Source organism: Acomys russatus, chromosome 4 (assembly GCF_903995435.1).
Source record: "Acomys russatus chromosome 4, mAcoRus1.1, whole genome shotgun sequence".
Lineage (NCBI taxonomy): Eukaryota > Metazoa > Chordata > Mammalia > Rodentia > Muridae > Acomys > Acomys russatus.
This window is the reverse complement of record NC_067140.1, coordinates 19,815,022-19,842,523: the sequence shown is the minus strand read 5'-3', so window position 1 is coordinate 19,842,523 and position 27,502 is coordinate 19,815,022. Positions and strand designations below refer to the sequence as shown.

The window sequence follows — 27,502 nt, the reverse complement described above, 5'->3', positions numbered from 1 at the left end:
TATTTTTTATTTTTTGGTAAGCAGTACCAACCTGCCCCCATTCAGACTGGATTAAGTTATACTTCATCAGCAATGCCTGGGCACCTGTTACCACAGCCTGCCCGACGAAGGTTTATACAAACGCTTGCAATTATACTTTCCACCCTCTTTTCATGACTTCTAGGCTTCATGTGATAGATAAAACTTGAAGTCCAGAATTGCAAGATTTTCCTCCTGTTTTCTTCTAGTGTTTTTAACCATTTGGATTATTCCCTGAGCTTGGGTGGAGCTATGATTCCAAGCTACACACACACACATACACACGTACACACACAAACACACATACACGTACATACATATACACACACATATATACATACACAGATACACGTACATACATACACACATATACACACACATACACACATACACACACACACACACATATACACACACACACATACACAAATCGGGTGTGGTTTGTCCCTTCATGTTTCAACATGTTCTTCACCTTCATGGCCTTGCAATGTCCTGCATGTCACAACTCAAGTCCCGTACACCTTTAGGAGAAATAGATTGCGTGGCTTTTGGAAACATAGGAAGATTAAACAGCAGTGAATGGTAGCCTTAAGTCCAAATCCACTGCTGAGAAGACATGCGAGCAAAGCTGGAGGAGAGAGACGAGGCAGCTGAGGCAGTGTGGTGCCTGCAAGCCTTTCACTGTGGGGTTATGTAGAACAAGCATCAACCCCAATTCTTTGATCACAGGCAAGTCTTTATTCTTTCCATAGATTAAGCTCTGCATCGGCAAAACTGGAATTACAAGCAGAGCATCCATCATCAGCCCTCCAGAGAACCAGTGTGGCCCCCGAGCCAGACTGCTAGAATGACAATGCGCATTTCCTTCTCTTTACACGCCCCTCAGTAACATGTGTGGCCGCATAATATCTATCACATGGCTGTAGTCTGACACCATATGTTAACGCCACACGCTAATTCATTTCACTTTCCTAGGGTCTTCAGGATTCTGGAGAGGCTCCCTGTCACTCCTCCAGCAGGTGCTTCCCCCCCCCCCCCCCCCGCCACCTCATGAAGTTTCTTTCTCTTGTGACTCTTGAAGCAGTTTCACAGGCAGTGAGAGGATTAGAGAGAACCCCCTAACCTGGTAGCACCCCCACAATGGCATCTTACAAACCGACTGTGCAGTGTCACAGCCAGGTGCTGGCATTGGTGTGGACACAATATTTCCATCCCCACAGATAGGCATCCACCCCATCTCCTCTCCCAACTCCTAAGAGTGTCTCACTGAGCAGCTCAGGCTAGACTGGAACCTCTATGTAGTTCAGGCTAGACTGGAACCTCTATGTAGCTCAGGCTAGACAAATGGAACCTCTATGTACCTCAAGCTGATCTCAAACTCACAAGCCTCCAGCCCCAGCCTCCTATGGGCTGGGATTGCTGGCCTGTGCCTCAGGTCCTCTCCATTCCTCTCTCGTAGCAGCCACTAATCAACATGTCCTCCTCCCATTGTTGTTGCTTTCCCCCCATGTCCAGGCTGTTATAGAAGCAGGTCATATGCTCTGACTTGTTTTTGGTAGACATTTTCCCTAATAGGCTTTGCCACAGATCAGTGTGGACCATTGTCTGTATCGACAGACCTGCCCTTTCCTTCCCGTTTACGGCTGAGCAATACTCTATGCTGTGAATCTGCCAGTTTGTTTAACCACTTAAGAAAATTGTTTAATCATGTAAACTGCCCCCCTCCCCCAGTTTGGAGCTGTTATTAATAAAGACACTATGGTCATTAATATACAAGGTTTTGTGAATATAGGATTTGTTTCTCCAGAAGGAGTGTCCAGGAGTCTAGCTAGCGCGGCTCTCAGCCTTGGTCCTCTGAGAAGCTTCTTTCTGCAGCCGACGGCGGTTAGTGCAGAGACTCAGGACAGATCTAAGTCTGTGAGTGACTGTTGAGTGATCAGCCCTCAATGGGACATTTCCATCCCCCACTCCAAGTCTCAGGGAACATCAAAGAAGAGGGGACAGAGAGAATGTAAGAACTGGAGGACAGGGAGGCCTGCTGCGAGGTTCTGTGTTCCGGACGTGACCTGACCATTGCCCTCACAAACTCACTGGAACTGTGGCTTCTTGCACCAGACCTTCAGGATGTTGAGCCAGCAAGCTCCGTGAACCTTACGGTGGGGCAGCCGTACAGAGTGGACTCAGAGACCATGAAGATGGAGGGAGTGTGTATTGGGGGTCAGTACTGGGAGTAAGTAGGGGCCTTGCGCTTGATACACTCACAGTATATTGTATAGATGTATGAAGCCATTAAAGAATAAATAAGAGGGGCTGGAGAGATGGCTCAGCTGTTAAGAGCACTGACTGCTCTTCAAGAGGTCCTGAGTTCAATTCCCAGCAACCACATGGAGGCTCACAACCATCTATGATGTGATCTGATGCCCTCTTCTGGCCTGCAGGTGCACATGCAGGGAGAGCATTGTATACATACATAAATAAATAAATAAATATTTTTTTAAAAAACAATAAATAAGAGATATTATTTTTAAAATGACATTTGTGTATATGTGTGTACCCACATGCGTGTATGTGTAGGTTAGCCAGTTCTTTTCTTCTACCATGTGGGGGTCCTGGGGATTAAATTCAGGTTGACAGCTTGGTGGCAAATGGCTTTACCCACTGAGCCACCTTGCTGGACCAATAAAAGGTATTCTTAAAAAGATGGGGTGGTAGGGGGCAGGGAGCGAGAAAGGGAGGAAGGGAAGAAGAGAAGGAGGCTGGTAGAGGAACAAAGTTGCTGGCTGCACTTGTTAATGCTGGCAGCACTGAAGTTGAATGCTTTCCTGCCATCTTAAAGAAATCGCCAACAAGCCGGGCGTGGTGGCGCACGCCTTTAATCCCAGCATTTGGGGAAGCAGAGGCAGGTGGATTGCTGTGAGTTTGAAGCCAGCCTGGTCTACAAAGCAAGTCCAGGACAGCCAAAGCTACACAGAGAAACCCTGTCTCGAAGAACAAAAGAAAGGGAAGAAAGAAAAAGAAAGAAAGGAAGGAAGGAAGGAAGGAAGAAAGAAAGAAAGAAAGAAAGAAAGAAAGAAAGAAGTTGCTAAGAGATGCTTTCCATCATGGCTGTATTGTTTTGCATTTCTATCAGCCACACATGAGCACCTAGTTTCTCTGCATCCTTGTCAGCAGCTGGTATCATCACTGTCTTTTACTTTAGCCATTCTGGTGGGAACATTGAACTGTCTCATTGTGGGTTTTATATATATATATATATATATATATATATACTTATGAATGCACATGTATTTGCCATGGAGCATGTGGAGGATGGGCAGTTCTCTCTTCTGTCACATGCATCCCAAGAATTGAACTTAAGTCATTGGGCTTAGCAGCAAGTGCTTTTACTCACAGAACCATCTCTGTTTGTTCACTTGTTTTTTATTTATATTTTTATTCTGTGTATATGAGTGTTCTGCCGCAGAGGCCAGAGGAGGACATCAAATCCCCTAGAACTGGAGTTAAGGATGGTTATGAGCCATCATGTGAGTGTTGGGAACCAAATCTAGGTCCTCTGGAAGAGTAGCCAGCACTCTGAACCATGTTAAGAGTTTCTCATGTATTCTAGATATTTCATAGGACAGACCTGAGATAGTCTCTGTGGTGGTTTCAATAAGAATGCTCTCCATAGGTGCAGGTATTTGAAATCTTGGTCACTAGGGAGTGGAACTGTTTGAAAGGATTGGAAGGATTAGGAGGTGTGGCTTTGTTGGAGGAAGTGTGTCACTGTGGGTGGGCTTTGAGGGTTCAAAAGCCCATGCCAGGCCCACTCAGTCTTTCTCTTTCTGCTGCTAATGGTTCAGGATGTAGAACTCTCAGCTGCTTTTCCAGTACCATGTCTGTCTGTACACTGCCCCACCATGATGATAATGGACTAAACTTCTGCAACTGTAAACCAACCCCAGTTAAATGCTGTCTTTTTAGATGAGTTGCCTTGGTCATGGTGTCTCTTCACAGCAATAAAACAGTGACTAAGGCAGAGTTATGACATTAACAAAAGTTCAAGTCACTTGGGAGATGAGCCTCTGGGCATGTCTGATAGAAAATTTCCTTGATTGTGTTACTTGAGGTGGGAGGACCTGCCCAGTGTGGGTGGCTCCATTCCCTAGGCAGATGAGCCAGGTGAGTTCCATCTTGTATGCATTCATTGCTCTCTTTTTCTGACTTCATGTTTAATGGGATCAGCTGGTTCAGACTCCTGGTGCCTTGACTGCCCTGCCATGATAGGCTGTGACCTGGAACTGTCAGCTATAGAAGCCTTGCCTCCCCTAAGCTGCTTTTGTTGGAGTATTTTCTCACAACTACAGGAAAAGAAACTGAGATGAGATCTTCCAGTTTTGGCGAGGCCCAATGAGTAGGCTTTGGAAACTAGCCAGCACACTCTTTAGTAAAACAAATGATGCTGGTCTTGCTCGGATCAAATCATTCATTTGTTCACGCGTCATTCTTTTTGAGCTTCTGCTATGGGCACAAGTCCAGGTGTAGGTGATGGACACTGGAGAAAAAGAACAAAGCTTCCTTCCTATTCTAGGGTGAAAGGGACACAAAGAAATGAATGAATAGCATTTTTAATACAATGAGGGCTTTCTCCATCTCCTTGCTCTTGCTTGACGCCCAGACTGGAAAATTCTCTCTTTGGTCTATCGGAGGATATGTTTTGGCAGTGTTTCCTGTGTCTGCCTATCAGATGCCAGTTGGACTCTCCATCATGAAAATCAAAACTATCTCTAGACATCATTGCTACGAGTCCTTAATGAGAGGACCAATGATAGAGTGAAATTAGAACTGGATCAGGCTGTGGCAATTTAAAGCAGGACAGTAAGGAAAGAGTTCAGTGAAAACCTAACATTTGGCAAAGACTTGAAGGCAGTAGAGGTTCGTGTGCAGCAGAGTGGGCCAGGAACCTGGCCAACGTGTTCCAGGAGCTTCGAAAAGGCTACTAAGGCTGCAATAGAGAAATAACGGAAGGGGAAACTATTAAACCACAAAAGTGTCAGAAGAGAATGAGACCAGGACGCATGAGGGACATTTGGGTCCTTTTGTCACAAGGAGACGTGAATACTAGACAGATTGAACCAGTGCTGGGGATAACACTTGGTCATCGCGTGAACTCAAAACATGATGTGCCTCTTGGGCCTCACTTTCCTTTCCTGTAAAATGCTTGTGACAGTTTCTGTGAGATCAAGACGAGGGTTCCTGAAAGTCCTGATAACTGGGAGACTATCTACAGCATAAAGACGCTGTGTTGAAGGAATAAAAGGGATGTAGCTTAGACAAATGAATTCTAAGGGGATCGCTTAAGTCTTCGTGACACTATTGGTTTCCCAACCCCTGGGGTTTGTTTGCATAGTCTTGACTTTCCCTGCTTATGCTCTCTGGCTGGGGGAGGAAGCAACCAAAATATGTAGAAATCACAAGTTTCCTGTGGGGCTCCTGGAAGCTCCCACCCTGGGCAGTGTGAGAAATCTCACGTAGAAGTAAGGGGCTTCCCCTTCCTTCCCTCCCTCAACAGGGAGCTGACAGCACTGGGAGTGGGGAGACCACCTGGGAAGTTCTGAAGGACCTGCAACCCTCGGCATGAAGGGGTGGGAGTATGCGTGAATGTGGGTATAAGTGTGTGTATATGTGTGTGTGCATGTGCATGCATGCATGTGGGGGGGGTGAGTACGTGTCTTAGTGTGTGTGTGTGTGTGTGTGTGTGTGTGTGTGTGTGTGTGTGTGTGTGAAAGGGATGATGACAAGGGGAGATGATGCTTAGGCCAGGTAAGTGTGAGCTTAGACTCACCCTAGCCTGCTTCTGCGAACTAAGCTTCTGGACGACAGTCCCTCTCTGCTCCTGCTTGTCCCAGGTACAGTTATAGAAATCACCTGCTCTACCAACACATAGATGCACAAGCCTTCCTGCACGATCAGAACAGCAGAAAGCCCAGTGTAACCTTCCACTATCTAGCAGGAATATCAGTTTATAAAACCTGCTTAACTTTTGACCTGTCGATTTCACTCTGGTAATTTAGCCAAAGGAAACAGAGCAACATATTGGGACTTAAAAATAAAAGTGTGGGCTGAGGAGATGGTTCAGAAGATAATAGTGCTTTCCGAGGGATCTTATCGACCTGAATTCAATTCCCAGATCTATGTAAAAGCTGAATTTTGTAGCATGTGTCTATGATCTCACACTCCTGTGAGAAATGAGAGGCGAGGACAAGATAGCTACCCAGAAGTTCATGGGCCAGCTAGCCTGGGGTGTGCAGCCACAGAAACAACAATAAGAAACTGCCTCAGAAACAAGGTGGCCTGTGAGGACCAAGTCCTGAAGGTTGTCCTTTGACCTCCCAGTGCACATCACCAAGGCACATACACAATCATGCTCACACCCCTACCCACACCACCACCATCACCCCACCCCAAACACTCAAAATCAAAACTGTGAGATGCTTAGAACATCCAAAATGTACAACCACAAACATCACAATTAAGGATACCGGACAATAAATAAATACATTGGGAAAACGGAATAAATATCACAAGAAGCGCCCAAAGTGGCACTTGGTAATGGGGAGCCGCCACTGCCATCTTATTATACGAGAAAAGCAAGTTAAGACTTTGTTTTGTTCATATAAAGTTCTAAAGTGAAGATGTATTTGTATTTATTTTATTTATTTATTTATTTATTTATGATGCTATGTGAGCTTATGTGTACCACATGCACGCAGGTACCCACAGAAGAGGGTGTTGGATCCCCTGGAGTGAGAGTCACAGGTGGTTGTGAGATACCTGGTGTGTGTGCTGGGAGCTGAACCAAGGTCCTCTGCAAGACCAATAAGCATTCTTGATGCTGCTCCCTCTCTCCAGCCCTGTGTGAAGTTTTTATTCCCTCCACTCATCTGCCAAGCATTTAAACAGTACAAAATTGTTTCATGCCTTTTGTGGCATCACTGCCCTTGATACTTAAGAAACAGCACAGGGCAAAAGAAATGCAGCCTCTGTCTTTGTGGAGATGCTGGTCTTGTGGGGGTCTGAGGACAAAGGCTGGAATGGATGAAGTTAATGAAGGTGCTGGGACATTAAAGGTAGAAAGGGAGGAGATTTGGGAGGAGAGCTTTGCTGGAGCTTTAGGGATGGGCCCTTGGAATAGGGTACCACTTATGACTGGGAGGGTGGGGGCTGAAGAGGTGCCTAAGCCCTCAACAGCTCATACTCTCTTGGAGCAGACCCCAGTTGGGCTCCCAGCGGTCAATAACATCAGGTAGCTCACAACCACCTGGAACTCCAGCTCCAGGTGATCTGGCACCCTCTTCTGGCCTCCATGGGCACTGCACACAATGCAGATACACACACACGCACACACACACACACACACACACACACACTTAAAAAAATGATGTGGAGGATGAAAGAGAATTACCTCTAGGCACCCAGAGGGACAGAAGATTCCAGAGCCATGAAGTTGGAGATAATTTGTAGTGTGGTGTGTTTGAGAAACTCAAAACAGCCAGGAAGAACACACACACACACACACACACACACACACACACACACACACACACACACACACGCACACACAGAGAGAGGGGAGGGGGGAATCAGAGGCATACCAGGAATGACACTAGTGGGGCTGTGTCAGATTTGGACTTGACTCAAAAGCCATCGGAGGGCACTGGTAGGATGTGAGGCATAAATCTGCAGAGTAAGTGAGCCTTCCAGGACACCAGTAAACAGGGCAAGAGTCATGGCTGTCAGGGAGTGGAGTGGTGACAGTGTCTGGCTCAGAGTCATGGTAAAAAATGGGAAAGGGAAGGAAATCCGTTCCCAGCACATACCAGGTACCAACTAACCCCAGGCCCTGAAGCTGAGCGGATATTGAGGAAATAGCCTGTTGTGTTACTGTTGTTGACATGATTTGACTGTGTGGGGATTATGGGAAGTCCCACAGAGCCATCTCTCTGGCCTAACATACAGATCATCAGATACCGAGACCATAATGATGGAAAAACCTTGGCTTCTCCAACAACCTCCTTTCAGGCTTGAGGGAAAAAGGATTTTGTTTTGGATGGGATATGTGCCGCCCAGTTTGTTACCCTCTGGCCCCAAACAATGTCCCTCCTACCAACTGCGATGGATGAATGCATTAGCAAGAGGAGGGAGGGAAGAGAGAAAGGTTCTCATAAACTCCCGATTGTCCTGCATGGCCGTGGGCGGAAGAGCTATGGCTGGAATTAGGGAATAAGGAAGAAAAGGGTGTGGAATAAAAGGGAGACTCTGAGAGTCCACATCCAGGGAACTGCAACTGTGAAAACTCTGTTTTGTTCCCAGGACATAGTCGACAGCGAGGAGAGAGGACAAGAAGTTGACACTCTGAGTTGTTCTGTCCCTGGGGATCCAGAGGTGCTGGGGAGCACAAAGGAGGACCCCCAGGTGGTAGACACCACTGAGAACAGAACCATCATGAGCTTCCTCAAGACACTAGTAAGTAGTGTTCTCCGTTCTTCTGTAGTTTCATTGTCCGGGTGTTTAAGTCTAAGAATCAATCATGCTTGAATGTTGGGCTACCAACATTCTCATCGGAGCCAAGAAATGAAGTTCCTTCTACAGGAACTGTGTCCATCTGTCCTTCAGTGACAAAGGTTTAGAGTGGGAAGCCATGGAAACAGCAGGGTGCGGGGTGGGGGGGGCGGGGGGAAGGTCTTAACTGAGGGGTATGAGCTGAGCTGTGATGGAATCCATCAGTAATCGCCCCAGATGTGTTTAGGTTGTACACAAAAGGTAGAGTGAAGAAAGGAAAGCCGACAGGACGTGTCACAGATGCTGTGTTTGGACTAAGGGTGGTAGGGCTTATGGGACAGCTGTGGCCTTCTGGGAGGCAACTTTGAATGTCTTCAAACCCTTGGTGGCTATATGAGCTCTAAATAATTTCAGAATAAAATTCTGATTTTGTAATCTGTTTATTACTTACAGATGCTCAGGTCTCTAATCAGTCAAAGGTGCTGCTGTTCATGTCCCACTTTATGGTGTGATAAGCTAGACCTTACGGCTCTATAAAGTGAAAGTCATGTCTCTATGACACAAAAGGCCCTCAAGAGCCATGGGTTTTAACATTTGCATCTCTCAAACTTTTCAGGTTTCGCCTAACAAAACTGAAACAAAAAAGGATCCAGAAGACACGGTAGGTATCCTGAAGTGTATATATGTCTGGGTTCACGCAAAGAATTTGGTTTCGGTTTGTGTTTGTGTGTTGGATGATGTACATATCATGACTTGCATGTGCTATATATATGCACATACATGAATCTTCTCAGAAAGTCAAGAATGCTGATGGATTGTCCTTAAGGCATTTTAGGTTAAGACTGATGTTTCGTTTGCTTGGATTCTGCAGTGCTAGGGATTAGATCCAGGGTCTCTTGCGTGGTAGGCAAGCCCTCTACCCACTTAGCTCCACCCCTTGCCCTAATGGTATTCTAATGAAAATTTTAGCTTGTGCTTTTTGACGTGCTGTTGTTGTGAGCATAACTTACCCAAACCCAAGTCTTCCCGCCTGTAAAGCTGGCCCAATAGATTCTGTCTACAGACCCAGGGATGAAGGGAGGTGCTGCAACGCCTTGTGAACTACAGAGCTCTGTTTGAATGTAGGCAACCCTATTTCCAAAATCGTGTACTAGATTGATCAATTCTTCTACAATTTTCTTCTTCCATTAAAAAATTGATTCCTTAAAATTACTCAGTTGCTATGAGGCAGCTAAGGTCAAATTCAATGAATGGTTGGGTTAAAATGTTTCTCTTTTGTTTCTGTGTTTTTCAATTCTTGAAGCTCCATACTGTGCACAATGGGCTGTCAGAAGTAGGGATTGTGCCTTCTAAAGTGACCTGATGCACTCTTTCTATTTAGCTGGTCCATGCACCAAGACCCATCACAATGCAGATGTGGTCCCCACTGGGCATACCTTGTTGATAGAGTCTCAATGTCCCACCCACAGGGCTGAGAAGTCCTTATTAGGAGCCTGGATTTCAGATGAGGGATTATGAATATAGGTTGTTTGTGGTGCCCAGGAACCAGCCTCTCTGGTTCTGTGTTTGTTCTTGGAGCATCTTTTTCTTCTGAAGTTCCCAGAGTGCTTTTGAGATATTGTCATCTCTGTCCCACTGGGTCCTAAGTCATTTATATGTAATTTTATTTCCATATATATATATATATAGAGAGAGAGAGTGTGTGTGTATGTTATGTGTATGGGTGTTTTGCCTACATGTATGTAAGTGTACCACATGTGTGTAGTGTCCTTGGAGGTCAGAAGAAGCCATCTGATCCTCTGGAACTAGTGTTATAGGAGGATGTGAGCTGCCACGTGGTTGCTGGGAACTGAGCCTGGGTCCTCTGGAAGAGCTTAACTGCTGAGCCATCTCTCCAAGCCTCTGGGTGATTACTAATGTTTCCTGAAAAACCTCACAGCGTTTGTAACTTGAGTCAACAGTTTGTAGTAGTTGTAGCTGAGTTATTTTGATTCCTATCCCCTCCCATTTTGGCTCAATGAATTGGTTCATGACAGAAATTTCCTTGCCTGGGAAATCTGCCCATGTAGAAGTCACTCAAAAATGTTTGTGTTACTTCCATGAAGGTTCAAATACAGAGTCAAAGGACATTGGCTTGAGGATGAAAGCCATTTTGTGGTAACATTTAGCCAATAAAACATCAAGAAGACACAAAAGATCATTTGTCAGCAGGTGGTTTATTTTTTCCTTTCCTAGGTGACGGTGGTGGTTACATAGTTAAAGCTGTTAGTCTGGAATGTAGTGCTATCTTGTTGGATTTGGTTATGCTTCATTTGATGTTTTCAGTCATATAGTCACAGTTTAAATGGCCTGACACTGTCTGAAGTGAATAGGGATAAAGTTTGGGTTGCATTGGGGGATGGGGTTCTGAAACATGTTGAGTTGGATCACGTATATAGGTGACCCTGTTAAAAACTATGTGTACCTGAGATTGTGAACATACTGTTTAGTGAACCATTTTTTTGAGAACTTTAAAAAGGTAAGTATTCCCATGATGCTTTGTGGTTGGGAGATGTGAGTGACATGCCATGAACTCCTTGTCACAGTGTCTGAATATACTTTGAAACAGAAAAGACAAGTGGGTTTGTTTAAAAGCACATCTCTAAGCTGTGCCTGCTGTTGTCCAGAAGGCAACCAAGGTAGACAGTGTCTGCGATGGACACGCTGGCCAGAAGATGCTGGAGTCGCAGGCTAAGAGCAAGAAGAAACGCCTGGACAGCCCCAGGCTAGGACTCACCTTTAGAAAGTTCTTTAGGCATAAGGTCTGTATCTCCTCATACTAGGAGGAAAAAGGACCCTGTTCTTCACTCTGGTGTCTGGGATCCAGTGCTTCTCGGCTCCCCATCAAGGGATCTCCAGCCTCGGGTGGCTGCAATCAGTGAGGGGGAACAGAAGACACTGAGGCCTGAACTTCAGGCATTTAAGTCCCCATAGCTGTCAACACCAGATTGGCTCCTTCCAAGTGTGGACCAGGGTTCTGAAGTTCTCACCCAGTGTTTCCCAAATGTCAGTTGTTGGCATACCCTTCACCACTTTACTTACATATACTATAATCATTTGATATTTTATGCTAAAACTGACTATTCCTCTTTATATGTGCCTTTAAAAAAATTCGTATTCCACCATATGTAGAAACCCACAATCATTTTTCCTAACAGAAAAATGACCATTAATGTGGCTAATTAAGAGTAATAGTCTTGCTCATTTCTGTAGAGTTCTGAATCCAGTGTCCTGCAGGCTTTTACTAGGAAGGAATTGGCCGGTGGAGACTACCAGAGCCATCCTGGCAGCAGCCTGAGCTTTCCTGCAGAATGTTCTTTAATGACTGACAGGTAGAAAAGGAAAAGTATTCTATCTGAGTTTTGCTTCGTTTCCAGACTGTAAAGTTGTGGTATGCCGTCACTCTTTGGGAAATTCTTTTCTAACCCCAAGTTAACAGTATTTCCTTTCTGTCATCCGCCTCATCTCTTCCCTCTGCTGACTGAGTTCATACTGAGCCCACACTGAGCCTACATGGATGCCAAGCAGAAGAACATAGTGAATGAATGGCATTAGGTGACAGGGACTCAGCTCTGGAGACAAGCTCTTCATGCATGAAAAAAGATACAGTATGCATCCAAAACCACCAATTCAAAAGATCTCTGAGTTGGGGGCCAACTGCTTGAAATTCCTTTTTTTTTTTTAATTTCCTTTTAAAAATATTAGCCATTGTCTACCAATTTAGTGAGCCTGCTTTTTAAAAAGTTCCCGGCTCCATTTTGTAGTCCCAGGATTGTGTATGCAAATGGGAGTTTCCACAGCACACCCACAAAGCAAAATCTATATTTGCAAACACAAATAACACAAGGTCGCTTTCAATTTCCATAAAGTCTTATTTTGTTCTGTAAAAAGAGAAAGAAAGATACTGCAATAAGAAAGACAGGAACACTATAAAGTGGTCTGGAGAAATGGCTCAGTGGTTAAGAGTGCTTGCTGCTCTTTCAGAGGACCAGAGTTCAGTTCCCAGCATCCACCGCTCACAGCTACCTGGAGCTTCAGCTCAGGAGATCCAACACCCTCTTCTGACCTTCAAGGTTACTGGACTCAAGTGTGCACCTGTGCTTGCGCGTGCACACACACACACACACACACAATAATTTTTTTTAAATCATTAAAAAGTAGCATAGGTAGGTGGACATAGTAATGCATAACTATAATCCCAGAACCTACGAAACAGAGGCAGGAGGATCACCCCAAGTTTGAAACCAGTCTGGGCTATTTGTCATGTTCCAGAATAGGTAGAGGTTACACAGCAAGACCCTGTCTCTAAAAAGACCAATAAATACATAAATAATAATAATTCTGTGGCCACTTGGGTGTGTGGGGCACAATTCAGTGGCAGCTAATGAGGCATATGATAGACTTTAACGCAAAGGAATGTGATCTAACTTCCACTTGGGGCTTATGTGAGGAGGGGAGGCCTCGCATGTCTGAGAAGCGTCTGTGGAAATGTGTGACTCTCTCCACCCACCTCTGCCCTGCATCAGGAAATTCATTTCACGTGTCACAAAGTTTCACTCTGTAGCCCGCTCTTCCCACCACAGCTGGCCCTTCCAAGGTCCATGTCATTCCTGCGACTTCCTAATACCAATGGCTCTATTCCTACCAGCCAGGGATATTTGGGAGAAGGATGGCATCTGGACTCTTTAAAAATTAAAGGAAATGCCCTCTCCTTGTGATTCTGTAACCTGGACATTTGGGGTTGTTCTTTTTCTCACCCTTTATCCACCTCCCACCTCCTAGTTTTACCCCCTCTCACTAGAGAGGAGAGAAAAAATGATAGAGGAGAGAGAGAGAGAGAGAGAGAGAGAGAGAGAGAGAGAGAGAGAGAGAGAGAGAGAGAGAGAGAGAGAGAGCGCCTTGAACCTAATTTCTTCTTGTTTCTTCTTTGAGCATGACTCCTAGCAAACTGCAGCCAACCCCCTTGAACAACCACCAACCCCAACTCGGGGGCCCTAACATTTATATACCCTCTGAAATTTTCCCAGAATTCCAAACATCGCACAGTTGTAGAAACTATCTGCAGCTGGCAAAACCATTCCTCTGCTAGAGCACAAGGCAAATCATAGTCAGCTGCTGCAAATCAGCCTCATATCCCCACACCTGGGATTAAAACAAAAGCATGTTTTTAATAATATTTCTGTGTCTTTTAAAGAAACCAGAATTCCAGAATTCTCACTACACAGACACACAAACTTCAGGGCTGTGCCTTGGTTCACATTTGATGTGTCCTCCATGCAGATGTAAATTAAAGTAGAGGGACACTCTCAAAGGTTCCTGTTCTCATTTACACAGCAGTTTGCTACATGGAGGTCATTGGCTTTTCCCTGTGTTGAGAACTATCTTTTTCTTCTCATTTGATTATTCTGTTGTCCTTAGAGGGAAAACAAAACAAAACAAACCAGGGGCATTAAAAGGTTGAACCAGGGGGCTGGAGAGATGGCTCAGAGGTTAAGAGCACTGACTGCTCTTCCAGAGGTCCTGAGTTCAATTCCCAGCAACCCCATGGTGGCTCATGACCATCTATAATGTGATCTGATGCCCTCTTCTGGCATGCAGGTGTACATGAAGGCAGAGCACTGTGTACATAAATAAATAAATCTTAAAAAAAAAAAAAAAAAAAAGTTGAGCCAGATCCTATCCAGTGCTCTGTGTCTCATCTGTAGGAGACGTCCATCCTCCCTAGAGGCCTCTTCAAGAGGCTGCCCTCTAGGTCAGAAAGGGGAAAGTCAAGCAATGCGAAGTTGAGCCAAGTGTGCTACTTTGTGCTCACCACCCCAACACTCAATCTCCCTTGGCCATTTAACAAATCTGAGGCCAGCCTGGGCCGTATCCAAGTAGCCATGGCTACAGTAAGACCCCCTTTTGCCTTTTTTTCTTTCTTTCTTTCTTTCTCTCTCTCTCTTTCTTTCTTTCTTTCACTGTTGTTTTTGTTATTTTGGTTTTGTTGTTCTTTTGTTTTGTAGACCAGGCTGGCCTTGAACTCACAGAGATTCTCCCACCTCTGCCTCCAACGTGCTGGGATTAAAAGTGTGCACCACCACTGTCTGGCTTGTTAGACCCCTTCTTAAAAGCAAATAAATAAACAAGTAGATTTCCTTAGTTAAAAATAAAATGAGGGAGCTAGAGAGGCAGTCCAGAAATTAAGAACTCTTACTGTTCTTTTAAAGGACCAGATTTTGGCTACCAGCATCCATATCAGGCAATTTATAACTGCCTGTAACTCCAGCCCCAGGAGATCTGATGCCTTCTTCTGGCTATGCACGCCTTCACACACACACACACACACACACACACACACACACACACAACACCCCTGTACATACACATACCCACAGGCATACATGCATAAATAAAAAGATAAATGTATTGTGCTCTTTGGTCTTATGTCAACTTGACACACAAACTAGAGTTATCTGAAAGGAAGGAACCTTAATTGAAAAAATGCTTCCATGAGATCCAGCTCTAAGGCATTTTTCTTAGTGAGTGATGGGCAAGAGGGGCCCAGCCCATTGTGGGTGGTGTCATCTCTGGGCTGGTGGTCCTGAGTTCTATAAGAAAGCAGGCAGAGCAAGCTACAGGGAGCAAGCCAGAAAGCAGCACCCCTCCATGGCCTCTGTGTTACCTCCTGCCTCTGGGTCCCTGCCCTGTGTGAGTTCCTGCTCTGACTTCCTTCAATAATGAACAGCAATATGGAAGTGTAAGCCAACTAAGCCCTTTCCTCCCCAGCTTGCTCTTTGCTTGTGGAGTTTCATTGGAGCAATAGAACCCCTCACTGAGACGTGTATTATTTTTAAACAAAGAAGGCTAGAATTAGTAAATGCAGTAAAGTCTAGGGCTGATCCTAGGGTGATTCTCCATGTAAGGCAAGTGCTCTACCCCTGAGCTCCAGCCCCAGCCGGGTTACTGTTGGAAGAAGCAAGACTCATCACCTTGCCCTCCTCACCCTGCATCTTTGTCTCATGGGGTTAGGACATAAGATGCTTCAGAATCAAATGTCGTCCCGTGTCTTCCGATGTTCACCGACAACACATACATACCCGAGGCCAGACATGGCTTTAAAGGATTTACCCAGTGCCCACCCCCTCGGTGAGGCAGCTGCAGCTTTTAATTAGAAGCTGGTCCAACCCTTGGGACTCTTCGGCTTTCCACATGCCCATTTATTTGGATTCTTATTATGATGTTTGTACCTTACTGATGATCCCTCCTTGTGTCCCATATCCAGAAATAAAAACAAGGGGATGATATTTTAAGAAGATAGTCCCCGAGCACAGTGAAATTCAGACTTCAGATACGCGTGAAGTAATTTTATGTGGTCATGAAACCCACTCTTTATATCGTATCTTAAAATTATTAATATAAAAGAAGTAATTTTAGTATAAATCTAAGTATATTCCATGTACTATTTGGGACAAACTTATACTAGAGAAGTTATTATTTTGATTTGAAGTTCAAATTTAATAAGGCATTCCTTTTTTAATAATTACATATGTGTGTAGGGGAGTGGGTATGTACATATGTGAGTGCAGGTGCCTGAGGAGTCCAGGAAAGAGCATCTGGTTCCCTGGAGGTGGAGTTACAGGTGGTTGTGAGCTGCCCCATATGGGTCTGGGAACCGCAGTTAGGCCCTTTGTGAGAGCAGGATGCTGCCCTAACCATTGAGCCATCTTTCCTATTTTGTCATTTTCCATTGCAGTCTGATAACTATCCACAGAAGCTTGCCTCTGCATCGGGCTGGAATCTTTACTGTCTCCTACAGAATCCACAGAAAGGATATTATCTAATGCTGGTGGAATACCATTGCGAGGGGAGTGAGGAGAGGGGCTGTCAGGGAACGCAAATGGAAGGGAAGCTTGGCTGGGGCTCCATCGCAGGAATCAAGGGGTACATGGAAACCGGCCATGGCAGGAGCTGCCCCCCCCCCATCTCTGCTTCTCTTGTTCTTTCTCCACCTCTCCCAGTTTAGAGTCAGGCACATCATAGGCTCCAGTTTCCTTATCTAAAAGTGTAAACATTGGAAAGATAGCTTTAAGACCCTCATCACTTACAGTGTCATGGTGCACACCTGTAATCCCAGCACTCGGGAACCTGGGGTGCCAGTTTGACTGTAACCCAATCAAAGCTACAGAGAAAAACCTTTCAAAAACAAAAAGACAACCAGAAAGAATCCAGAACCAAAAATATTCGAAATTTCCTGAATTTATCTAAATCCCATCTTTATTGTCATATATTTAGCTTTTAGTTAGACATTGTGTGGGAATTTAAAGGGACTCCGTTTCTGTGTCCAGAGAAAAAGTCATAAAATGAAGATGCTTACGATAATGAAGTCAGCTTAGAAGTCCCTGATGCTAAAACCTGAATGTCAAAACTCACTCACGTCTACATGTATTTGGACTTTAAGAGTCTTTATCCAGTGACTCGGTGGGAGCAGAGACTAGGAACTAACAGTAATTCACTGAAGGAAAAACTGTTGTATTGGCACAAGTGTGTTGATACAAAGCTGTGTTCCCAGCAGTTTGGATGGTGGTGGTAGAAAGAGGAGGATCAGAGGTTCAAGGTCATCCTTGGCTGCTGAGGCCAGCCTGGGCTACATGAGACCCTTTCAGGGTAGGGAGAGAGAAGAAGAAAAAATAGAAGGGGAAAGAAAAGAGAAAGGGGGAGAGGAGGGAAAGAAACATCAGATACCTTGGAGCCGGACCTCAGCACAGCTGTCAGGGAAGAGTGAGGAGGGGTGCAGTGCAGATGACAAGGAAAGAAGAGGGCGAGGGAGCTGGAACAAATGATTACCTTCTGAAGTGGGGTGCGGGTGTTGCACCTGAAAGTGTAGGGGTACAGTCTGTGGGTCTTTACTAGCATGCAGCCTCTCTCTACGGTCTCCAAGGCCTGCATCTCCAAAGTGGGGTGTGGGGGGGAATTTTTCAGAACTCCTGTGGCCATCATATTATCTCCACTCTTCCTTAGTTTCCAATTTGGCTTAGTAAGGTGACAGTGTTTATTAAAATAGAGACAAGCCAGCACGCACGGCTGTGTGCCTAGGCAGAACGTGTCCGTTGATGGGAGCCTGGCCAAAACTGGACACAAAGGGCCTTGGCAAAAGTTCTTTCTTTTTTCTTTCTTCTTTCTTTCTCTCCTTTCTTCCTTCCTTCCTATCTTCTTTCTTTTCTTTCTTTTTACATTGACTGATTGATTGGGGGGTGTGTGTGTGTTTATGTGTGTGTGTGTGTGTGTGTGTTTATGTGTGTGTGTGTGTTTATGTGTGTGTGTGTTTGTGTGTGTGTGTGTGTTTGTGTGTGTGTGTGTGTGTGTGTTTATGTGTGTGTGTGTGTGTGTGTGTGTGTGTGTGTGTGTGTAGACACATACAAGCCATAGTACATGTAGCGCATGTGCAGGTCAGAGAACAACTTGCAGGAGTCAGGTCTCTCCTTCCCCTAAGCGGGTCCCAGGCATTGAACTCAGGCCCTTGGGCTTGGAGAACGGTTCCTTCACCCACTAAGCCAAGAGGCAGCCCAGAACTCCACTTTCTAACAGCATCACCTTTCCCCAAAAACCCACCCGCCTACGTTTCTTACATACGCATAACAGAAGACTAACAAGTCTCCCCTTTTTTCCTTCTCAAAAGGAAAAAATACATAAAAAATAAAAAAGATTTTAACATAAAGCTACATTCATAATGGAAATTAACATAAAACAGAAAATTAAAGAAAAAAAAAGAAACCTAACATCATGCATGACCCCAGCCCACGTTTATTTTAACAGAAAATCTTTTACTTTTAAAACCATGGAATTATTTTTTTCATTTTTCACTTTTCTTTTTTAAAACAAAACTTTATAGGATACTGAAAATTCACCCACAACTTCAGCCAATGTCAAGTCAGACAAAGCCAACTTCACATCCCAGGAGACTCAAGGGGCAACCAAGAGCTCAAAAGGCTGCAGCCCACCAGGTCACATGCCACCTGCCAGTGGCGCAACAAAAGAAGGTGACAAGGAGAAGTCGGGACCCACCTCGCTACCCCTGGGGAAATTGTTCCGGAAGAAGGTGAGCCTGTTTGTGAGGTGTCTGCCGGGTCCTGGGGCTCTGCTGACTCAGCAATGATTTCCAGCACTGACGATTCTCAGAGTTGATGTTCCTCCTCTGCCGTAATTCAACTTGCCATTGAGTTGATGGCTCCTAACTACTCCCGCGTGGAATGCAGTGCCCGGCAGGCTGTACGTGGGTGCTTTGTCGGGGGAAAGGGAGACGAACGAATAACAATTTCATTCTTTGAATGACTGGGTTAGTGACAGATGTCGGTGGTGTGACTGTACTGTCCCCTGTAACCTGGGCTCCCTCAGCACTCTCTTTGTCTCCGCCCCTCCCTGTCCGGATACAACCTCCTGAGCTGAGTGGCCACCACAACACCAGCAAGGGGCGTGGTCTGTGGTCTACAACAAAGGTGATGGAAGTGCACCATGCACAGACAAGGTTTTGCATCAGCGCAATGCAAACCCCTCTGTAACACATGTTTAGAACTCTGACCTGCTTTACATTTCTCCAAAAGACGAATGAGAAGCCTGGTGGACCCACACAGCTGGAAGCACCTACCTCAGTCGCTTCCTCAAAACCCCTGCCACTTGGTGCTGCACAAAACAGTAGCAAATCCAGATGATACTGCCCTGTCCATTTCACGTGGCTGGACCTCTGAGCCACATTTATTTCTTGATGTACAGAAAGGTTTTTTCCTAGATTCTTCCCAGAACACTGATTCCAATCACGAACACATTGGGACATGCCAACTGATCCTGTCTTAATCCTTTCTGCCTACACTTACACATCTAGAAATATTTTGCTGGCAGTATAATATAGGAAACAATTTCCAAATTATTTACAAGCACATATTGGTGGCACAGGAGATGACTTTAGTGACCCATATTTAAATATTCACATTTAAAGAATTATTATATATATTCATACATGAGACTTAAATGTATTATATGCAGATCATCTATATAGCTATATATTGCATATATAAGGACATATGATAATTATACATATATTCAGCTTGATGGTATATGCTTTTAATCCCACCACTTAGGAGCCAGTGGCAAGAGGATCTCTGTGCTTTCGAGGCTAGCCTGGTCTATATAGCAAGTTCCAGGACCGCAGGACTAAATAGAGACGCCTGGTCTCAAAGTATATTAATATATTAAAACTTGAGGTTAACATGGATTGTTTATGGTGAAAGTCACACACTGGACAGGAATCCATGACCCAGGACCCCTCCATGTGCTGTCAGTGACAGAGTCACCAGAGAAAGCACAGTAAAGCTGAAACTGTGACAGGTGGGATCTGCCCCTGCAGCAAGTCTGACACACCTTCAGTGCGTCGCCCTGAGCCATCTGGGCTGTTTGTCTCTCACAGACTATCCCACCTTACTGTGCTGACTAGTAAGGAAACCCTGACAAAAGGCTGGATGCTCCCAGAAACACTAGAGATGAGAGGAAGCATCCAGGCTTTGTGGGAAAGATCTGGAGGGTTCATGTGACATCCGTGAGCTCAGACTAGCTATCACATGATCAAATGGGCCATCTTCTATCTTGAAGAAACTTTCTTTTTTGGAGTTGAACACGTTCTTTTAAACAAAAGAGCCCTTGTGGATAAGGCTGACATAGATAAGTTACATGCTGTGTAGCTCTTTATATGGTTTTTTAATGTTTTTTATTAGGTCTCTGAGAACTCTGTGGGGTGTCTTTGATCGCATTCAACCTCTCCCCCAACTCCTCCCAGATCCACCCCTCCCCCCAGCTGTATCTCCCTTTTTAAAACTTTCTGGCCCTTCAAGTCCAGTTTGTGCTGCCCATTTATTCCTGGATGTGTGGCCATCCACTGGAGAGTGGCCAGCTTACCAGGGCCTACTCTTTTGAAGAAAACTGACTCCCAGCCTCCCAGCTGCTGTCAGTTACCAACAGTTCCTTGGCTAGGGGTGGGACTTCCTGCCCACCTCCCCTCTGCACGTTGGAATTTGATCTGGCCCTTAGCAACATACAAATCTGCAATGGGATCCTGCCAACTTTTTAACCAGAGTGTTTACTGTTGTAACAGGCTGGGCTACTTCTTAGATTAACCAATTAAGAGCCAGGGGTCTGCAGGGGGAGGGTGGGGTGGTTCTGTTTTTGAGGTTTGAATGATTCTCTCTTACCAGACATTCTCTAATGGCAAAGAGATTGAAAAACTGAAAAGCACCCCATGTGTTATTAGAATTAATTAATAAGAAAGAAGTAGAATTAGGATAAATTTAAGTGTGTTCTATGCAGTATTTCGGACATACTTATGGCAGAAAAATTATTTGTTGATCCGAACTTCAAGTTCGGGCATTAACTCACTAGGCCGCTCCCTCCCAGAAAGTGCTGGAATCTGGTCTCAGGGCTGTTTATCCCATGTTCAGTCTGGACAGCTTGAGGCTTGCCTTCAAAACACTGCAAGTTCTTCGTTTGCAGCCAGCTGGGCCTGTGTCTCTCAGCCCCGCTGTCCAGTTTTCCTGCTTGCCTCTGCAGCAGCGCCTTGACAGAACATTCTGGGGGCATCAAGGCATCTCTGCCCTTCTTCAGGTGTTGCCTGCCACATCTGCTCACAGGCTGTGGAAGGAACCGGACTGCAGTCTGGTCCTTCCGGTTCCTCAGCCGTAGACTTTTCCTCAGGACAGAGGAGACAGGCAGGGGGTTGCTGAGTGCTCCCTTGTGGCTGCTGCCTTGGGGAAGCCCCTGGAATCTGGATTCAGTCCTGTTTACTTTATTTATCAGTAAAAGGAGTGGAGTCACCAGCCGTTGGTTAATGCAATCTGAGCATCAGACAGTAAAGACCTCAAGAAACCGGCACAGCAGGCTGAGGTTGATATGACCTAGAGCTCTTTTACAAAAGTCAGTGCGCCCTTTGACTACGACACGGGCTGCCTGCCCCATCCTAACTTGGGAGCAAGTGTAATTGAAGCCATGTTTACAATGCTTAGATTGTTAGCGTCAGAGTCAGGGTCCTTGTAACTACTACAGCTAGGCCTGGTCACTCACCCTCAATCCACCCGTAGTGAAAAAGGAGGCGGGGATTTAACGTGGCCACACTTGGAAGAGGAACAAACAAAGAGGTCCCCCGACCCCCAAATCCATCTTTGGGCGCCCCCACCCATGTGATGTTCGTGGTTAAGTAGAGGGCAAGAGGCATGTCTAGCTAAGCTGTCTTGGTCAAGATGTGGTCCTGCTCATTGCTGATTCATCATTGCGGTAGGTGCTTTACATATGCAAATGTGATGCATCGATCTCCTTGGGCTGATGGATGTAAACAAATCTGTGTCCCACCTCCGCTTGTCCTGTCTGTGTGGGTCTAGGTAACTAAAAGAGATGATCATAAATTGTTCTGAGCTTTCACATATCTCTAGGATCAATCCCATCCATAGAACTGCCACCAGAGTCATTGAGGGGGAGACATGGGCCATTCACTCACTCTCCCTGTCACTTCTTGGGCTCCTGGGCCCATCATTTAATCAAGCCTTTCCTCCCCATCCACAAAGTCTCTTCTCTCCACAGAGCACAGGTAACTTAAGCTGAGCTGGTCTGAGACCACCAGGAACCAGCAGGTCACCTAGAGCCACTCCCGTACACTGGCTGCAGAGCAGCAAACTGCCCTGGGATTCTGATTTGCACCAGTGAATTCTCTTTTCTTCTTGACCACTGCATTTCTGCTCTGCTTCCAACACCCCAGCTTCTCCGAGAGTCTGTAGACAACTACAGACACCATTCTACCTGATTCCTCACCTGGATACATCTCCCAGCCTCCCTCCCCCCAATCAGAGTCTTCCTGGGATTAGCAAGAGGTGCCTGGGGACACTATCCCACAGGCACCATGCTCAGTGGCTCTCAGCTCTGTTTCCGCCACATTTTCCCCAACACATGGTTTAGATTATAAATTCCTTGAGACAACGCCCCGGCTGGCATCCAACCTTGGGGGTGCATAAACTCAAATTCAGAGAGGGGTTACTTGAGCAAGGTTGCACAGCAAAACACTGAGCCTGAGCCTACCTCTGTGGCCACAGTGTTCAGAACTGATTTTTCTCTTACATGGGGTGTGAAAGAGTAGTTGGAACTGGCCTCTTGGCCTTTCTGCTTCTTTATATTAACTGGAGGCTTCAGTAGCTGCTGGTGGGGAGCCTGGGCCTGCAGACAAATTCATGAATTTGTACAAAGTTCAGAAAGATTTGGGTGGTTCTTCCTTACAACTCTAAAATACAAAACAAAACAACAACAACAAAGCCTTAACACTACACAGTACAAGGCTATTTCATTTTTCCATTCTGATGGTGATATTAGGATCATTGGCCTGCAGACCACACCAAGTGGACCTGGCCTCCCAGGTTCCCCCAGCATCCCTCGGTCCCTACCTGCTGCTGCACGGCTGGCATACAGCGCCCTCTACCCTGAACTTTCTAGCCTGAGGCAGAGGCTTCTCTTCCCTATATAACCAGACATTTTGGCTCCCCTCCCCACTTCCCTCCCCCCTCTCTCTCCTCAGCTCTCCTTCCTTTCTATATCCTCCTCTCTTCTCTTTCTCCTTCTCCTTTTCTCTCTCTCATCTCTCTTTCTCTCTCCCTCCCCCTGCATGGAGGCTGAGAGCTGCTTCCAATAAACCTGCATTTATATATTATAACTTCGTCTTGCAATTAGCTCATTCTGTCCTTTCAATCAGAAAGGAAAATCTTTTCTTGGTTAAAGGATTTTTTTTTCTGTGCCATTACTTATTAGTCTAAAACAAAAACATATATATACACTGAACTATAGCCGCACTCCCACCTCCACCCCATTTTTTAGTTTGAGGCAGCGTCTTGACTAAGCTGCTGGTGACACAAAGAGCACAGCTCTCGCTCACCTCAAAGGGAGTAAGGGTTTGCTCTGGAGCTGTTGTGACCATGGCCCAGAAGCACAGATTTGGCTTATCCGAAACACTGTATTCCAACAGTAATAGTTTCATGACATTTTCATCTTAACAGAATAAAGAAAGTCATAAGTCAGCAAGCTTTTGAAACACATTGGTGGAAATGCCAGGTCACAGCAGAGTGGTGTATGAGCCTCAGATGCTATCTCGGGACGCTCTTAGCTCTGGGGTGGATGGAAGATAGGAGCCCTCAACAGCCCCTTTCAGCAAATACTTAAAATTAGAACTTCAGAGTTTTGTTTCCCTCATTTACTCTTATTTGTGCTGCAGGTGACACAGCAAAGATGCTGACACAACACTTACTGAGTAGATTTAAGCAAAACTACAGTCATCGTAAAGAAAAACAGAAAGTAAATTCAAGTGGTATAGGACAATGTGGAACTCAAAGATGCTGTAAAAATTGTTCACGTATGAGGGACAGTCAATTGGGCTAGTTTTTAAAATAAGGGCTGTTAGGGCTAATGAAATGACTCAGTGGGTAAAGGTGCTTGCTGCCAAGCCTCATGACCCCGGTTTGATCCCTGGGACCCACATGATAGATGAAAAGAACCTCTATAAGTTGGTCTCTGACCTCCATATGGATGGCGAAGCACACACAGGGACACACAGAAGTAGTCAACTTTAAAAACAAAACAAGAGAATGTTTTTCTGGGTAGTCTGACTTTAAAAGTATAGCATAGCAAGTGCAGACTGATCAAACCCCCCCCCCCCAAGTGCTGGGATTTTACAGTCATGTGTCGCCCACCGGGTTCACATGCTGCCAGGTATGGAAGCCAAGGCTTTGTGTATGCTAAGCGAGCACACTACCAACTGAGCTACATCCCAAACCCCCAAAGAGGAACACTGACAAGCTGAAAACAGACAGGAACATCCAGTGTACAGACTGACCTCAGTGCAGAGGACTGGGACAGGAAAGAGAGACTTAAAGCCCTAGTGCTCTACTCTTCAATAGAAGGATTATTGCCTCAACCCAGAGTAAACAGTGTGTTAACTCCTAAAGCTGTTGTGGTTTGGGCTTGAGAAAGCCTGCCTTTTAAAAGCATCCTTTGCACCTTTACCTGTGTACAATATTAAATAGCTTCCCATTGGCCTAGAGACAGGGACGCCTTGGCTCTGTCTTGGCTACTGCTCTATTGCTGTGAGAAAATACTATGACCAAAAGCAACTTGAGGAAGACAGAGTTTATGTCAGGTCACACTCCATCACCAAGGGAAATCAGGGCTGGAACTCAAGGCAGGAACTTGGAGGCAAGAGCTGACGCAGAGGCCATGGAGGAGCGTTGCCTACTGATTTGCTTTCCAAGGCCTGCTGAGCCTGCTTTCTTATAGAACCCAGGACCACCTAGGTGGCACCACCCACAGTGGGCTGTGCCCTCCCACATTCATCACTAAGCAAGAAAATACCCCGCAGACATGCCTGCCCGCCGAGATTATGGTGGCGTTTTCTCAGTTACAATTTCCTCTTCCCCGATATGTCTAGGTTTGTGTCAACTTGGCAAACACCAACCAGCTGGCACGCCAAGAAGGCAGCATTCCTTGTAAATAGCTTCTGGCTGTAGCATCATTTCCTCACCCACAGCAACTTCCAGACATTTTGGGGGGGGTTCTTTAGTGCCCAAGACGTCATCAGTACAAAAACAAGATGAGGAGATACAAGGAGTCCAAGCCCATGACCCTAGCTAGGAATCCAGCAAGTTCACAGTCACCAAACAGGGAACTTAGCTTTCAGGACATCTTCCACTTTCCAGCTGTTTAATCTTAGCAAGTGACTGGGCGTGTCTGTGTGTTTCCTACACTGTAGATGGTGGTCATCTATGTGTTGTTTGAGGTGCATTAAGGGAGCTAAGGTATGGCAGGTGCCTGGGATCCATGTGTAAATATTCCTCCTCTTCTTCTCTCGCTGTTACTAAGCAGAACTAAAACCACTTCCGTAAGCGGGTTTAGCCTGGAATCCAAGAAAAAGACACAAAAGGTCTGGGAACATGCTGGTGTCCTTGGTAACCTATTTTGCTTCTAGGAAATTCTCAAAGCCGTCTATCCACCAATATCCCACACACCAAATCTTACGAACACTGAAGGAAAGATATCAAGAGGACCTCCAGAGTCACAGCCAACTGACAGAGGGTGGCATTGACTTTTGGAAGAATCGTGATACCTTCTCTCCTATTTGGGGCAGGACCCTAGATGCCAGGTAGCTCCAGGTCTGAATTAGGGTGTGTTCAACCCCAGGCCCTAGCCTTTCATAGACTATTCCAGTCAGGTTGAACTTGAGTAGGATAGAGTTAGGCCAGACTGAAGGACAGGGCAGGGAGCAGCCTCCAGCGCTGAGCAAGGACTACGGTCAGATAAGACTGAGGACCCTCTTGGAAGGTGGGGGTACATGCTCAATAAAGACCTGGGGCTCATTTCTCTGGCTCTCTTATAGAGTCTCCCCAGCAAGTTTCTCTGTTTTGCCTAACAGTAGCTGTGTGTCAAGGGTCTATATTTCTCTCTTGAACTAGGGCTGTAGCTCAGTTGGTAGAATGTTTGCCCAGTACGCAGGGAGCCCTGTATTTGCTCCCCAGCACCACATAAGTGAGCATAGTAGTGCACAAGGTAGTGCACACTTGGAATCACAGTCTGGGAAAGTGGGGGTGGGGGAATCAGAAGTTTGTTTGAGCTTTTTTGAATTTTTGAGACAGGGGTTCTCTGTGTAGCCTTGGCTGTCCTGGACACACTTTGTAGACCAGGCTGGCCTGGAACTCACAGAGAGAGGATGAGAAGTTGAAAGTCATCTTTGACTATAGAATGAGTTCAAAGCTTGTCTGAAATGCATGATAGTCTTATATAATAATTATAGCTGTTGTTATATATTATTATATAGTTAATGTTATGTTTTTATTGGTTGTCAGAAAATGTGAGGCAAATCTATTCTTTTGCACAGCCACGACTCTGTGGCTCTTGTTTTCTGTGACTTTCCTGTTCTGCAGATACCCTACCTGTGGTATCGTGTGTATTCTTTGTTCGTTGCATTTTGAAATACACAACTAGTATTATCTTGTCCGCCACTTGCCTTTGTGCAAGCCTGCTTTGAGTTCTTGCTAGAACAAGGTCCACATTAACACTTCTGAGTGGTATCAAAGAACTACCCTATTGGACTAGTAGGCCAGATAACCTGTTGCTTTCACGTGACTCATGTTGGTAACATCCTGACTCTTTCTTTTGTTTTGTCTTCCTCTAGTCAGTTAAAGAGGATTCACTTCCCACAGGTGCAGAGGAGAATGTAAGTGACTCGGCGCCATCTTCAATCATTCCGCTGTCATCTCGGTGTGCTGGGCCATTGGGTATTCAGCTTGGGGATGCCTTGTTTTGCACATCCTGTGTTACGCATCCACTGTAGACTCTTTCATCCCTTTTCATGATCAGGGACCAAGAGGGGACCAACACGGGACCAATTCTTTATCATTCCCAATGAATCTATGCAAAAGTAAATGCAAAATCAGAGCATTGCCTTTCCCAGCTTGTCATCCTTTAGGGGCTGAATGAGTCTACTGCACATAGTAATGGCTTTGTGCATCCCTCAGGAGTGGATAGGGCTGCATCTTCTGCTTCATCCTGCCTTGACTGCTCCTTCACCTTCGTTTCCATGGTTATCCAGATTCTCGCTAACTTGGAGTGGTACTCAGGTCTATTCACTTGCACCAGGCATGAGAATGTCTTACAGCAACAATCAGACTGCTGACTCCACTAGAAAGCTGACCCCGGGAGTCTGCACCTGATAGGCTGATGGCCAGATATTTCTGGCCTTTAATGTTCTAGAGATAGCAAAATATTTAAAGTAGTACATTCATGTCCAAAGGGATTGTGGTATGATATGAGATATCTCTCTTTCTTTCATATGTTTGTATATATGTGTATCTATGTGTAT

General features: G+C 45.5%; 1 protein-coding gene across 4 annotated transcripts in view; it reads left to right on the top strand.

The window, feature by feature from the left end:
- Positions 1 to 27,502, top strand: part of Bcas1 (brain enriched myelin associated protein 1) — a 73,891-nt gene that overhangs the window by 22,336 nt on the left and 24,053 nt on the right. For 2 of the 4 annotated variants that reach the window (XM_051143875.1, XM_051143874.1), the window contains exons 4-7: positions 8,371 to 8,523; positions 9,176 to 9,220; positions 18,470 to 18,676; positions 26,816 to 26,857. In XM_051143875.1, coding sequence (XP_050999832.1) covers positions 8,371 to 8,523; positions 9,176 to 9,220; positions 18,470 to 18,676; positions 26,816 to 26,857 — 447 coding nt within the window. Of the gene's footprint in view, positions 1 to 8,370; positions 8,524 to 9,175; positions 9,221 to 11,225; positions 11,361 to 18,469; positions 18,677 to 26,815; positions 26,858 to 27,502 lie in introns of all 4 variants that reach the window. The other 2 variants (XM_051143872.1, XM_051143871.1) reach the window with 2 other exon arrangements.